General features: G+C 51.0%; 1 protein-coding gene across 2 annotated transcripts in view; it reads right to left on the reverse strand.

Moving 5' to 3' along the window:
* ADAMTSL4 (ADAMTS like 4) overlaps positions 1–15,933 on the reverse strand; it is an 86,080-nt gene that overhangs the window by 30,119 nt on the left and 40,028 nt on the right. For both annotated transcript variants that reach the window (XM_082202035.1, XM_082202034.1), the window contains 3 exons: positions 8,225–8,943; positions 6,006–7,422; positions 1,999–2,101 (listed from right to left, as the gene is read on the reverse strand). In XM_082202035.1, the coding sequence (XP_082058161.1) occupies positions 1,999–2,101; positions 6,006–7,422; positions 8,225–8,943 (2,239 nt within the window). The remainder of the gene's footprint in view (positions 1–1,998; positions 2,102–6,005; positions 7,423–8,224; positions 8,944–15,933) is intronic.

Genomic DNA, 15,933 nt, shown 5'->3' on the forward strand with positions numbered 1-15,933 from the left:
AAAAGTCACAGGCGGGCAGCTTACAAACCTTCGAGATCGCGCTTCGAGATTGCCAGGGATGTCTGGCATCTCACCCGACTGGCAGAGCCAAGATCTGCCGGCCGTAGAGAGCTGGAGAAGGCAGAGGCCAGCTGTCAGCTCAGGAGGGGAGGGCGGCTTGGAGGCAGCCAAAACCCCAGAGAGAAAAGGCCCCCGTCATATGCTAAAAGGTGTGGGGTACCCATCTGTGCAACAACACAGCAACTCAGCTTCTCAAAGAAGCTGTTTCTGCTTTGAGAGCAAGCCACTAGTCCTCAAGGCCGCAAAGGCACATGCGAAAGGGTACGGTGTGTCTGATCCGGGGACATCGGATGCTGGTTCTAAGCCTGGCCAATATAATAATAATAATAATAATAATAATAATAATAATTTATTATTTATACCCCGCCATCTGGCTAGGTCCCCCCAGCTACTCTGGGCGGCTTCCAACAGAACCCTAAAATACAATAACCTATTAAACATTCAAAGCTTCCCTAAACTGGGCTACCTTCAGATGTCTTCTAAAAGTTTGGTAGTTGTTCTCTTTGACATCTGATGGGAGGGCCTTCCACAGGGAGGGTGCCACTACCGAGAAGGCCCTCTGCCTGGTTCCCTGTAGCTATGCTTCTCGCAGGGAGGGAACCGCCAAAAGGCCCTCGGCGCTGGACCTCGGCGTCCGGGCAGAACGATGGGGGTGGAGACGCTCCTTCAGGTCTACTGGGCCAAGGCCATTTAGGGATTTAAAGGTCAGCACCAACACTTTGAATTGTGCTCGGAAACGTACTGGGAGCCAATGTAGGTCTTTCAAGACCAGTGTTATGTGGTCTCGGCGGCCGCTCCCAGTCACCAGTCTAGCTGCCACATTCTGGATTAATTGCAGTTTCCGGGTCACCTTCAAAGGTAGCCCCACGTAGAGCGCATTGCAGTAGTCCAAGCGGGAGATAACCAGAGCATGCACCACTCTGGCCAGACAGTCTCCGGGCAGGTAGGGTCTCAGCCTGCATACCAGATGGAGCTGGTAAACAGCTGCCCTGGACACAGAATATCTCAGAAGCGAGACTTACAAGATGACCAAAAAAATCATTGAAATTGTTTCTGGGGTTTTCTCTCTCCTGCACCACAAATAATCTTCCCCCAGTTATAACACAAGACTGTTACACAGCTCATTTCGGTGGGGAAAGTCGAGGCAAGGGCTCTGCCCATCTCCTGATCCTTTCCCCTGGCTGGTAAGAATCAGAAGTGATGTAGAAGACAAGACGAGGCCAATCTGCTTTTTTTCTTTTCATCATTCATATTGAGATCGCAGAATAATAATAATAATAATAATAATAATAATAATAATAATAATAATAATAATAATTTATACCCCACCCATCTGGCTGAGTTTCCCCAGCCACTCTGGGCAGCTCCCAATCGAGTGTTAAAAACAATACAGCATTAAATATTAAAAACTTCCCTAAACAGGGCTGCCTTCAGATGTCTTTTAAAACTGCTTATTTCCTTGAGATCTGATGGGAGGGTGTTCCACAGGGTGGGCGCCACCACCGAGAAGGCCCTCTGCCTGGTTCCCTGTAACTTCACTTCTCGCAATGAGGGAACCGAAAGAAGGCCCTCGGCGCTGGACCTCAGTGTCCGGGCTGAACGATGGGGGTGGAGACGCTCCTTCAGGTCTACTGGACCGAGGCCGTTTAAGGGCTTTAAAGGTCAGCACCAACACAACACAACACAACACAACACAACACAGCCAGCTTTTTGCTCCTGTTCCTGCCTTCTCTGGACCATGCAAACCATAGCAACGAAACATTGAGCAGCTGGAAGCATGCCTTCATGCACTGCGGGTCAACTGCGGAACTCACTGCCACAAGATGTACGGCCAGCTGGCCAGCTGTCAAAGGCAGCAGACCGACAGCTGGGGCAGTCACTCCCGATTGGAAAATAGGTTTGGGGCAACCTTAAAATTTTGAGAGGCGGGACTCTTACCGTCCGTGAAGGGCTCCCACTGGTACAGGCGTCCCATGAACTCCTGGTTGTTGTATGCCGCACACTGGACGGCCCGAGGATCAGGTCGATCAGGCGGGCATGGCTGCGGAAGGAAAAGGGGGAACGCCGGGCGGGCAGAGAGAGAGAGAGAGAGAGTCAGATTATTCCTAGATTTTAAAAAGGTGAACTTGCAACATAGCAGAAATTCTTACTTCCCAGTTCGGACAAAGGATGTAATTTGTCACATTTGCGTACAGCCCTTACATTGCGTTATATCCCACGTTACTCAGCGTAGACCCATTAAAATTGATGGACATGGCTAACGCAGGCCCATTGAATCCAGTGGGTCTTCTCTGAGTAGAAATGTGTTGGATTTTAGCCTCTGAGGGACACACACAAAATGAGACATTCTTTCATCCATGTAACAACCTTGCAGGTGGGTCAAAGAGAGAAAGAAACAGACAGAGAGGAAAGCAGGCCCCAGGGCATCCAATAAGCTTCGCGATCAAAGCAGGGATTCGAACTCGCATCCTCCAAGCCGCAAGGCCCCTCTGATTATTGTCAGGAGGGGAGAAAGGAAATTAAGACCCTTGAAACTGCTTTTATCAGGTCAATGCATCCTAATAACCTTTTCTAAGAACAAATTCATTAATGGCTGTTGTCCGAACAGTCTTTGAAAGTGTGGACGTTTTTGGTGTTTGGTTTCCCACCCATTGTAAAAAGCACAAAAACGCTGCCCTCGTACTAACGATAAAGGAGGTTTGGGAAATTAAGCAGGAAATTCAATCATGAGTTTATCTCCTGCTCACTTCAAAGGGCCGGTAACAATAGAAGCATTATCTACAGAGAAGCTGGACGCCCAGAGAGGTCATATAGGATTGGGGAGAAACATTCCCTTTCCGCCTCCTCCCAGTGCATTAAAAGTGGTTTAAAAGAGGGGTTTGCTGTGTGTGGATAAACAGGTTGTGTAGGCTTTTGCGTAGATTCCAAAACCTGCTGGATCTGTTTGACCGGAGTCAAGAGCAGCTGAAAAGAAAATGAGAAAAATCTAGCAAATGATGCCCCTCTGGATCTCTTAAAAAAATAATCACTTGCCTCCAGCCAAAGGTCATCTCTGAAAGATCATCACACACACACACACACACACACACACACTCCCTTGCTCTAACCACTAAGCCTTCCAGAATGGCTCAAAGTTAGGAGTTGGATCCAGCAGTTAAAGAGGAAGGAGCCCAAGTGTGTTTAATTCCAAGTTGTACTTATTCACGGACAACCTTCCTCTTCTACAAATAATCCCCCCAACTTGAAGGCAGCTGTTTGTCTGGTCCCAACGGGCCAAACAGGAAAGCTTGGAAGCAGCGACGCAAAACGCCCATGGCTCTAGTCCCTAAGAATTCGCCAGAGCCATCTCTCTGAACAAAGAGGTCTGTTTCCCATCACTGTTCGAAAACTCTTTGTTTACAAGACAAGTAAAAAACAGGAGACTGAACCGTACGTTTCTGAAAGTCTTAGGCTGTGTACTTACACCCCATACATTTCAAACACCCTCCCTAAAGAATACCGGGAACTGTAGTTCCCCCCCAGAGCTGCAATCCCCAGCACCCTTTGCGAACTACAGTTCCCAGGGTTCTTTGGGGATGGAAAGCGTGCTTCAAATGTGTGTTGGGTACGCCCGCTTCATCAGCAAATAAACAACAGTTTGAGCATCAGCTTCTGAACTCGGGATGTAAGGAGCCCAATTAGCTGAATCAGGGCTGTTTTGCAGTAAAACACAACTAACAGAGTAAAATGCAATAGGAGGAATATCTATTCATTAAAATTAAACTCCTTAATTCTAGCCTCCCGTTAACTTTGCTGCTAACCCCCTCCACTCCTTTCAAGTGTCTCTTCACCCCTGCTACCTCCAGCCCATTCTGCTAATTTTTTGGATACGCCACCAGACTGTAAGAATGATAAAACGAGTCTTGGCAGACCACTTAATGATTCCCCCCCCCCCGCCTCTTGTACTGATCGCAATGCGCTGCGCTAGACGCTGTGCAATTTTGGGTTGCATTTTTATTGCTTCCTGGATATCGTACTTTTGTTTACAGTGGTACCTCGGTTTCCAAACGTCCACGAGCGTTTTGGTTTTCTAACGCCATAAACCCAGAAGTAAACCACCCCCACCATTCTGCCCAGACGCTGAGGTCCAGCTCCGAGAGCCTTCTGCGGTTCCCTCACTCCAAGAAGTGAAGTAACAGGGAACCAGGCAGAGGGCCTTCTCGGTGGTGGCGCCCGCCCTGTGGAACGCCCTCCCAGCAGATGTCAAAGAAATAAACAACTACCAGACTTTTAGAAGACATCTGAAGGCAGCCCTCTTTAGGGAAGCTTTTAATGTTTGATGCATTACTGTATTTTAATATTTTGTTGAAAGCCGCCCAGAGTGGCTGGGGAAGCCCGGCCAGGTGGGTGGGGTATAATAATAATAATAATATAATAATAATAATAATTATTATTATTATTATTATTATTATTATTATTATTATTATTATTGCTTCAGTTTTCGAACACGCCCCGGAAGTTGAACATGCAATGCAGCTTCCGTACTGAGGCTTCCGTGTTGAGTTTTCGGTTTTCGAACGTATTGGAACTCGAACGGTCTTCCGGAGCGGATTACAGTGGTGCCCCACAAGACGAATGCCTCGCAAGACGGAAAACTCGCTAGACGAAAGAGTTTTCCGTTTTGGAGGTGCTTCGCAAAACGAATTTCCTATGGGCTTGCTTCGCAAGACGAAAATGTCTTGCGAGTTCCTGCGGGTTTTTTCCCCTCCCCCCTTTTTCTAAGCCGCTAAGCCGCTTATCAGCTGATCCGATCAGCAGATAAGCCGCTAAAAGCGCTAATAGCGCTAATCCGCTAATCCGTCAATGGGCTTGCTTCGCAAGACGAAAATGTCTTGCGAGTTCCTGCGGGGGTTTTTTCCTCCCCCCCTTTTCTAAGCCGCTAAGCCGCTTATCTGCTTATCTGCTAAGCCGATAAGCCGCTAAAAGCCGCTAAAAGCGCTAATCCGCTAATCCGCCAATGGGCTTGCTTTGCAAGACAAAAAAACCACTAGACGAAGAGACTCACAGAACGGATTGTTTTTGTCTTGCGAGGCACCACTGTACGTTTGAAAACTGAGGTCTCACTGTACCGCAATTTGAAGTCCGAGGAATTCAAACTGCAATACAGCAAAGCACAATACAAGGAATATACACCTGCGAATTAAAATTAAATTCCTTTCATTCTCGCCTCCCGTCTACGCTGCTGATCCTCTCCACTCCTTTCAAACAGCTCCTACATCTGTTGCTTCTGCTCCATTGCTGCTCACTTTCTGGGTGGACGAAACAATATTAAGAAGGATGGAGAAGCCCCTGCTCACAGCTACTGCTGCCCTGTTCTTCAGGCATGTCAAAGGCCACCCTAATAATAATAATAATAATAATAATAATAATAATAATAATAATAATTTATTTGTACCCCGCCCATCTGGCTGGATTTCTCCAGCCACTCTGGGCGGCTTCCAACAAAGATTAAAGGTAAAGGGACCCCTGACCATCAGGTCCAGTTGTGGCCGACTCTGGGGCTGCGGCGCTCATCTCGCTTTACTGGCCGAGGGAGCCGGCATACAGCTTCCGGGTCATGTGGCCAGCAGGTCTAAGCCGCTTCTGGTGAACCAGAGCAGCACACGGAAACACCGTTTACCTTCCCGCCGGAGCGGTACCTATTTATCTACTTGCACTTTGACGTGCTTTCGAACTGCTAGGTGGGCAGGAGCAGGGACCGAGCAACGGGAGCTCACTCCGTCTCGGGGATTCGAACTGCCGACCTTCTGATCGGCAAGTCCTAGGCTCTGTGGTTTAACCCACAGCGCCACCCGCGTCTCCAACAAAGATTAAAAATACATTAAAATGAAGCACTCAGGCCACGGGTGGACCACAATTAGGGAGCCCCTGCTATAGGGCGGAAAAACCCCACCCCGATCTCTTACCTCTTGCCTGCAAGCCTTGAACTGCTTGCTCTCTCCTTCGCAGTGGAAGGTCTCGGTGCCAGGATAGTAGAGGTTCCACTGCGGCACTTCACCACCCGGGCGCACCCCTCCCGGCTGCCCCCTGGCGTGGAACTGAACAGGGTTGCCCCGGTGCAGCAGCCAAATGTCCGGCTCCGCAGGACGAGGAGCCACGGGCTGGTCCACAAAGAGGCTGTGCGACGGCCGCCTGCCCTGGTGTTCGTTCTGCCTCTGGTTCCGCGACCGGGATTGCCCATGGGGCGGGCGGTTCGTGTGTCCCGCCCCATCAGGCTGCGCCACGGAGCTGCTCTCCAGGCGGCGTGGCGGCTCTGGCGTGGCCCGGTGGCTCTTGCCCACCCCAGACCCCTTCCTCTTGGCAGCGGAGCCGTTGTTTCTGAGGACGTGGTGGGTCAGCCGCAGCTCCCCCTGCGCATGGGGAACGGGACTGCCAGCCACGGACGGCCCCTGAGAGGAGGAATGCGTCACGGCCGCTGTGGGGTGGCTACCTCCCTCTCCGCCGCCACCTGACATGGGGATTGAGCCGCCCGTGGAACTCTCTGCCACTTCAGGCATCTCGTGGGACCTTGCAGGGGATTCTGGGAGACGCTCCTCATGAGACCTTGCAGAGGATTCTGGGAGCTGCTTCTCTTGGGGCCTTGCAGAGGATTCTGGGAGATGCTTCTCGTGGGACCTTGAGGAGGATTCTGGGAGATGCTTCTCGTGGGGCCTTGCAGAGGATTCTGGGAGATGCTTCTCGTGGGGCCTTGCAGAGGATTCTGGGAGATGCTTCTCATGGGACCTTGCAGAGGATTCTGGGAGATGCTGGTTCCCCGAAGGTGCTATGGCGCCCCCTGCCTGTTGAGCCTCGCCGTGCGACCCTGGAGAGGTTGCTGCTGCCTTCCCACGATGCTCTGCTTCCCCCGAAGATTCGCTCTTCTGCAGCGTGGCCGTACCCGGTTCCGTGGGCTGCTCTGTGTCCGCCGTGCCCCCTCCGTTTGCCATGTGCCCATGAACCTCTGAGTGGCTGTGCGCCAAATGGCTCTTCACCCCCTCACCAGCCTGTGTGTGGGGCTGGGCAGCAGCGTCCGCCAGCAGAGGCTGTTTTGGCTTCAGGGGGGTCCTGGGTTCGGCCCTGGAGTTCAGGGGCCTCTTCTCCCGGCCAGTTTCCTCCTGCTCCTCTTCCTCACGGGAGGAAGAGCGGACAGCTTTGCGCCTCTGTTTTTTCGAAGGTGGGGGAGGAGGAGGGGGAGGCGGGGACGGGGGCTCCCCGCCTCTGCCCCCGTGGTGCCTCTTGAATCGGGGCTGGGCCCCCTCGGCCACGTCTGTGTGGAGGGGCAAGGCGAACGGCAGCTTCCCGTAGCCGTACTTGCCTGGCTTGATCGCCTCTCGAACCCGGGACCTGAGGGGGCAAAGTGCCACAATGTGAATTTGAAACCAAACAAAGCCCTGTGTTGCAAAGAGAACGTCAGCAATGTCTAGGCAACATGATGGCCGTGTACATACGCAATAGACAATCTTTAGAGAATTCATTCAAACCATAATAAGTACAAAATGAAATCTTTAGTCTAAAAGTCTCTGAAAATCTTTAAATGAAGCGAGGTACCAGACTTTGTACGATGAAAGACAAGCTGTGAAGCTTTGTGTATTCAGCTAATGTCCAACACTGAACAGTGATTTCGGATATTGACTACTGTTTCGTAGAATTCTTCGTCAGAGTGGTGGGAGGATACAGAATTGCTTCATAAACCCATCTTATGTGACTACATTATTACATGAGCACTGTTCCACAGCATTTGATATTTTCATTTATATACATTCATTCCAAATATCCGGAATCACTGTTCAGTGTTGGACATCATATTTGCTGATGCGTACAGGCTCTGCTCAGCGCTCCCTTTAAAGAATATTTTTTTCCCTTGCATTTCCCCTCCAAAAACTAGGTGCGTCTTATGGTCAGGTGAGTCTTATGGAGCGAAAAATACGGTAACTGGTCCCCACGTGGTGGCTTTTTTGAAATGCTCAGAGGAAATCTGATTGGTTCCTACAAACGCTGTGTTAAAAGTTCTTTTGTTAATAAAAGGGGCCTGGGCCGGGGTGTGACAGATTATGATCCGCACTTCCTCCCAGAGTCTTGCTGGCCAAGCCTCGTATTTTGTTTTAATCAGGGTCCAGACCCACCCTAAACCAGACCCTAAACCCACCTCCGGGCTGCTGGCAACTCCGGCGTAGGAGAAGCAGCCCAGCTGCGGCGGTCACCGTCCCCTTGACCACCGTGGCGCGGCCGGTCAGGGCTCAAGCCCGCCTCAGGGCTGTCCCTCCTCAGGGGTTTGAACAAGGGGATGGCGTCCCGAACGGAGGTCCGGGCAGCTGCACTGTGCCTGAAGGGCTGGTTGGGGTTCCGGCGAGATTCCTGGTTCCCCCGAGGCCTCGCCGGGTGGACGCCAGCCTCCTGCGAGGGAGCAGCGTCCCTCTGGCGCCCATGTTGGGGGGCGACGGTGTCCCGCGAGGGCAGTTCCTCGGCCGGGAGCGCCTGGTGGCGGGTGTGGCGGTTCTGGGGTCCGAGGCGCGGGGTGCGAGGCAGCTGGGCCTGGCCGTGGAGGGTCAGGGCTGAGCCGCGGAAGGGCAGACCCGGCCTGGCACTGCCCTCGGTGTGGAGAGGGTAGGATGGCCGGCCCGGGTAAGGGCTAGCGGGCCGGTTCTCGTGGGCCTGCGGAGGGTACAGCGGCTGCGGGGCCATCTCCGGCCGGCCGGCCCAGGGGACGCGCTGGTACGGGGACTGGCACGCACGAGTCCTTTCCATCACCCCCAGGCCGCAGGGCTGCGAGCAGGCTGACCACGATGCCCAGGCGCTCCACAGGCCGGGCACCCGGCTCCCGGGGCCATCGTCCTCAGTGGCCTGGCGAGGTCTCCTGCGAGGGACCTGCGGGTGGAAGAAGCAGGGAGACATCGTCAGTGGGGTAGCCCTTGCCGGGACCGGAACCCGCCACCCTTTGCCACCCATCGTTCCTTCTCCACGTATGGAAGAAGAGCCCGAGATGGAAAAAAAGTCCCTCCCAGAGAAGAATGGCAGTTTAAGTTGTCCCCCTCCCCCAATTTTTTATTCATTTTATAACACAACTAAACAACACAAAGAGAAAAAAATACAAACAAATTCTTGTCTTATCCTTATTTTTCTAAACATTGTCAGGTGAGCTTCCCCAAGTCCCCCCATCTGATTTTCATTTTACCTCATCTTTAGCAGTTTACATATATCATACAGTGGTACCCCGCAAGACGAACGCCTCGCGAGACGAAAAACTCGCAAAACGAAAGGTTTTTTCGTTTTCGAGTTGCCTCGCAAGACGAATTTCCCTATGGGCTTGCTTCGCAAAACGAAGCTTGCCCCGGGGACAGCGGGTCTTCTCTTTTGAAGCAAGGGGCGGCGGGGAGATCGCTTCTCCCCACCGCCCCTTGCTTCAAAAGAGGTCCGGGGGCAGCGGGAAGCGCTGCCCCCGGACCTCTTTTGAAGCAAGCGGCTGCGGGGAGATCGCTTCTCTCCGCAGCCGCTTGCTTCAAAAGACGTCCCGGACCTCTTTTGAAGCAAGCGGCTGCAGGGAGATCGCTTCTCCCGGTGCTCCGAAGCGGGGTGGGGGGGCGGGAACACCTGCCCCAGCCGCCAGGCTTCGTAGCGCTGCTGCGAAGCCGGGCGGGAACACCTGCCCCAGCCGCCCCGCTTCGTAGCGCTGCTCCAAAGCGGGGTGGGGGGGCGGGAACACCTGCCCCAGCCGCCGGGCTTCGTAGCGCTGCTGCGAAGCCGGGCGGGGGGGCGGGAACACCTGCCCCAGCCACCCCGCTTCATAGCGCTGCTCCGAAGCGGGGCGGGGGGCGGGAAGACCTGCCCCAGCCATCCCGCTTCGTAGCGCTGCTCCGAAGCGGGGGGGGGCGGGAAGACCTGCCCCAGCCGCCGGGCTTCGTAGCGCTGCTGCGAAGCCGGGCGGGGGGGCGGGAACACCTTCTGAAGGCGGGCAGGGGGCGAAAGTCTTTGTCCCCCCTGCCTGCCTTCCCAGGGGCTTTTAAATCGCCCTGGACAGTGGAGAAGTCCTCCGCTGTCCCGGGGCGATTTTAAAATGCCGCCCGCCAGCATTTTAAGATCGCCCGGACAGCGGAGAAGTCCTCCGCTGTCCCGGGGTTTTTTAAAATGCTGGGGGTGGGAAGAAAAGCCCTTGTCCCCCCCCCCAGCCTTCAGAAGAGGTCCGGGGACAGACTGTCCCCGGACCTGGTCTGAAGGCGGTTTCCCTAGGAACGCATTAATTGATTTTCAATGCATTCCTATGGGAAACCGTGCATCGCAAGACGAAAAAAACGCAAGACGAAGAGACTTGCGGAATGAATTAATTTCGTCTTGCGAGGCACCACTGTAATTTTTAACCTTTTTTTTAAATCACGCTTACTTTTACAGTGGTACCTCAGGTTAAGTACTTAATTCGTTCCAGAGGTCCGTACTTAACCTGAAACTGTTCTTAACCTGAAGCACCACTTTAGCTAATGGGCCTCCTGCTGCTGCCGCGCTGCCGGAGCACGATTTCTGTTCTCATCCTGAAGCAAAGTTCTTAACCTGAAGCACTATTTCTGGGTTAGCGGAGTCTGTAACCTGAAGCGTATGTAACCCGAGGTACCACTGTACCTTTAAAAATCAACTACCAGGCTTTCAGAAGACATCTGAAGGCCGCCCTGTTTAGGGAAGCGTTTAATGCATTACTGTATTTTAATATTTTGTTGGAAGCCGCCCAGAGTGGCTGGGGAGGCCCGGCCAGATGGGCGGGGTATAAGTAAGTTGTTGTTGTTGTTGTTGTTGTTGTTGTTGTTGTTGTTGTTCTAGCCAAGTGATCTCCCTCAGGTCCAAATCCAGTGCTCTAACCATTGCACCACACCACTCTGTACAACCCCCCCCCAAACATGTTCCTATAACTTTCGCCTTGCAGGGGAAGAGGGGAAAGGGTCTCTCTGCCTTTTCCCGATCCAAATTGGCTCCCTGCTTGCCAGAATTATTTCCTCCCTGTTCCAAAGAGACACAGAAACAACTGTCCTGGGTGGCAGGAGATCCTTCCCAGCTGCTGACCGTCTGACCGGGCAGCTGGTTCCCTCCCTCGCTGGGCGAGGGCGTCGCGGATGCACAGAGCTGGAGAGGTCTGGACAGGGCACATTTTTCAGCCAAAAAAGGAAATTATTAATAATGTGTAAAGGCTGGCGTGCTCTATAACCCAAATCCTTGGCAGTGTGGGGTAGGGGACCAGGTCACAGGGAGAGATAGCGCTGGGGCGGAAGATAACAGAGGCACCAGTCCGTCGGGCGAAAGGCAACCCGGGTTGCTTTTGCTCTAAAAGGCACTCAAAAGGATTGTGGGTTATTTGCCGGTGGAGCACAGGGTCAGGTTTAAGGTGCTGGTTTTGACTTTTAAAGCCCTAGGACCCACGGGACCGCCTCTCCTGGTCTGCCCCGCGGAGGACCTTAAGGTCCACAAATGACAACACTTTGGAGGTCCCAAGTCGCAAGGTGGTTAGATTGGTCTCAACTAGGGCCAGGGCCTTTTCAGTACTGGCCCCGACTTGGTGGAATGCTCTGTCACAAGAGACTAGGGCCCTGCGGGTCTTGACATCTTTCCGCAGGGCCTGCAAGACGGAGCTGTTCCGCCTGGCCTTTGGTTTGGACTCAGTCTGACCCTTACGTTTCCCCCTCCCCTTACGGTTTTGATCTATGGGCTACTTTTAAAATGAGGCTGCATTTTAAATTGCATTTTAACCTGTATTTTAAATTGGGTTGTACCCCCCCCATTATGTTTCTATTGTCATTTTACTGGTGTTAGCCGCCCTAAGCCCGGCTCTGGCAGGGTATAAATGAAATTTATTATTATTATTATTATTATTATTATTATTATTATTATTATTATTGCCGCCACAATTGGTTTTCAGAGGTAGACTTCCTCTGAATGTGGAGGTTCAGATGGACCAATCAGGCTCTTGCAGGGGTGGCTGCTGCCCGTCAGGACTGGGGAGAGGGCAAAAGTTGACGAGCCCAACAGGGGGCGCCACAACTAGTGACAGTCAGAGTCAAGTAATTTTGATTTTTGAGGGAGTTGAGTATGTTTAGCCAGGCGAAGAAAAGACAGACAGGGGAACGGACTTCCTTGGAAGGTGATGGACTTTCCTTCACTTGGAGGCGTTTAATCAGAGGTTGGGTGGCCATTTTTCGAGGGTTCTTTACAGCGTTGCCTGGGGTTGGACTAGATGATTCCACGGGGTCCCACCCGACTGTGGCTCTGTGATTCTAAGTCTTTGTTCCCATCCTGCTCTCTGCTGAGTTCTGCAAGGAGCGACACTGAGATTGAGGAGGAAGCCAGCGCCACCCAAACTGGTTGTAAGAAATGGGAAACTGAGGCTGCACGCTGAACCAGAAGCCGGTTTTTAGAGAGGGAGTCAAGAAGGTTATCAATGGCTAGCAGCCCTTAATAGGCTTCTCCTCCTCTATGAATTCGTACCCTCTTTTTTTTAAAGCCGACCACATTGGCATCCGTCACTGTCCTGCAGGAGTCAGTTCCACAGTTTAACGAAATAAACAGGGAATCATTGGCTACCTGAGATAATTCTTACTGGAGTTTACAGGGATGACTACCAGGAACGTTACTAATAAAAATAATAATTTCATTATCTATACCCCAGCCACTCTGGGCGGCTTACAGCAAAATATAAAAACATAATAAAACATCGTGCATTAAAAACTTCCCGATACATTCTGCATGCCAAACAGGCGCTCTGCCTCAGACCTACAAAGACGTCAGGCTGTAATAATAATAATAATAATAATAATAAATTTTATTTATACCCCGCCCTCCCCAGCCATCACCAGGCTCAGGGCGGCTAACCAAATATAAAACAGATTGATTGAAATACAACTTAAAAACAAGATTAAAATACAGCGTTAAAATGCAGCCTCATTTCAGCAGAAACGCAAAAACTTTTTGGGGGGATGAAAACGTCAAGTCTTCACCAAGGCTAACTATCCAGACTGGTCCTACGTGGGCCAGAAAAAAGCCAGGGAAGTCCCCAAGTAGGGTTATCTCTCAGCTGTGAGCCTGTATCTGTAAAAACCAGAATATCAACAGTAAACCTTACAGGTTTGTTGTACAGATAGTAATTTCCTATGTAAAAAAATAAAATAAAAAATTAAGAGGTGATGATTGACCCCAAGGCACAAGGAGGAAGGAGTTTCCACCTCTGGCTGGAATAATTCCCCGTTCTGATTCCACCAGCGATACGCATCAGAAAGGCCTTTGGGGGCTACTCTTTCCTGCTTTCCATTTCGTCCGTGATGCAACACCCCAAACCACCGCCTTCCAGGGTCTCCGTCTAAAGTTACAAAATCAACATCTAGAAAATTGAGCCCAGATGCTCAACGCACACTGGTCCAAGCTGACGCAGCGCATACCACCCAGAGAGAAATAAACTGAGATGCCTCTTTTCACGCCGACCGGAGAGAAGGGTCTTTCATTTGAACAACCTCTCGCTTTGTCCCCCTTCTGAAAAAGGCGGCCTTATTTCGCCAGCAACAAATCCGGCCGCCGGCAAACGTCCCTGGGGAGTCAGTTTGGGGAAAGCTTTGCCCCTTCTGCACTTCTGCACGTGCAGAGGAGGGGGAAAAGTGCCACAGAGCAGGGGGACAAAACCTCTCTGTTTCGTTCGATTCGAATCATACGCTGTTTTTGTCCAGTTTCCCTCTCCAAAGTGTTATCGGGATTTATTCTCTCTCTGGACGGCCCCTGTGTTATTTAAGTGCTAGCATCCTCCAGATGTTGCTGCGCTACAGTTCCCATCACCCTTGACCCTGGCCGGCCCCCACTGGCTTGCTAAGGGCTGGAATCCAGAAACATCTGGAGGGTTCAGAATCCGCACCCATGGCTTGCATATACATCTTCCCCCTTCAGCCTCGCCATCTCCAGATTTTGCTGGATTCCAGCTCCCACCTGGAGGGTCACAGATGTCCCTCATTCCTGTTGTAGAAAAGGAAAAAAAAACAATTTTGGGAGTGGGGTGGGGGACAGAATTATAGGATATATAGAATATCCTTCGAACCAGATGCTATATTTCTTGGACTTTTTAAAAATACAGTTAATCCGAAGGATAAAGACTTGGTTGGGAGCATGCTGATGGATGCCAAAGTCACGCCAACGCTTATCAGCTGCCTGGCAGAAAGCGTGGGCCACAATAATAATTTCCAAAAGGACGAGTTGATTTATTACGCACATGTATTTAAAAGGTTAAATTGGAAATGAAAGGATGGAACAAATCTCGAGATTCTCTTTGGATTCTGTTTTTAGATGGTCATTAATCAAGATTGCCATATTTATATTACGGAAAGTATGTATATATTAGGGGGCTGCTCGCTCCACCGGCCAACTCCACACCGGCCCCACATTAACTCCCTACTCTCTGCTCCCCGCACTGGGGAAGCCCAGCCAGATGGGCATGGTATAAATAATAAATATTATTATTAAGCAACTAAGATGCCCTTTGACTTTCTTAACCACACCTGAATAAGGCAGATTCCATGCTAGAGTTCATTAGGAAACGAATCGAAATCAAAACTGCCACTATCATAATGCAATGGATGGTAGGACTGCATTTTGAGGACTGTTCTGGTCGCCTCGCTTGGAAAAGGATATTGTAGGTTCAGAAAAGAGCTAGCAAAATGATCGAGGAGGTGGAGCCGCTGCTGATATGCATTGCTCAGTTCAGTATTTCTTATTCATGAATGTTTTCCCCACACTGTTAAAAGTGCAGGGCTCCTTATGTCAGCCATGATCTTCACAACTCAGTTGTCCAGATAGGTCTGGAATATGTCCATTTCACAGGTTATGGGGATGAGGCTAAAGGCTGATAATGCTCAGGATTTGCTTGCTTGTAAGCTTTTATGATTTGAAGCACAACATCAAAAAAACGAAGATCATAGCCACTGGTCCCATCACCTCCTGACAAATAGAAGGGGAAGAAATGGAGGCAGTGAGAGATTTTACTTTCCTGGGCTCCATGATCACTGCAGATGGTGACAGCAGCCACGAAATTAGTAAAAGACGCCTGCTTCTTGGGAGAAAAGCAATGACAAACCTAGACAGCATCTTAAAAAGCAGAGACATCACCTTGCCGACAAAGGTCCGTATAGTTAAAGCTATGGCTTTCCCAGTAGGGATGTATGGAAGTGAGAGCTGGACCATCAAGAAGGCTGATCGCCGAAGAATGGATGCTTTTGAATTCTGATGCTGGAGGAGACTCTTGAGAGTCCCATGGACTGCAAGAAGATCAAACCTATTCATTCTGAAGGAAATCAGCCCTGAGTGCTCACTGGAAGGACAGATCCTGAAGCTGAGGCTCCAAGGCTTTGGCCACCTCATGAGAAGAGAAGACTCCCTGGAAAAGACCCTGATATTGGGAAAGATGGAGGGCGCAAGGAGAAGGGGACAAGAGAGGACGAGATGGTGGGACAGTGTTCTCGAAGCTACCAGCATGAGTTTGACCAAACTGCGGGAGGCAGTGGAAGACAGGAGGGCCTGGCGTGCTCTGGTCCAAGGGGTCACGAAGAGTCAGACACGACTAAACAACAACAAGCTTTTGTTATTATTATTGTGGAACAAATAAGAGCCTTGATTACAATTGAGGCCAATGTTTAGGCCTCCAGACGCAACAGATCTCCCTTTTAACCTTCCAGGAATAGCCGGTGTCTTGATTTTCCCATAACTGAAAAAGGATTTCCCCAAAGTGTGGAGCCTTGAGCCCGTTTATTTTAGCTCCTGCCCACCATTAAAGTTTCCTGGTTGCCTTGCTCCGGCTTCAACAGAGGCAGGAAAAACAAAGAAAGTTAAAAATAACAGTTCTATTAATGC

Source organism: Podarcis vaucheri, assembly GCF_965113315.1.
Source record: "Podarcis vaucheri genome assembly, chromosome: 16".
NCBI classification, from domain to species: Eukaryota; Metazoa; Chordata; class Lepidosauria; order Squamata; family Lacertidae; genus Podarcis; species Podarcis vaucheri.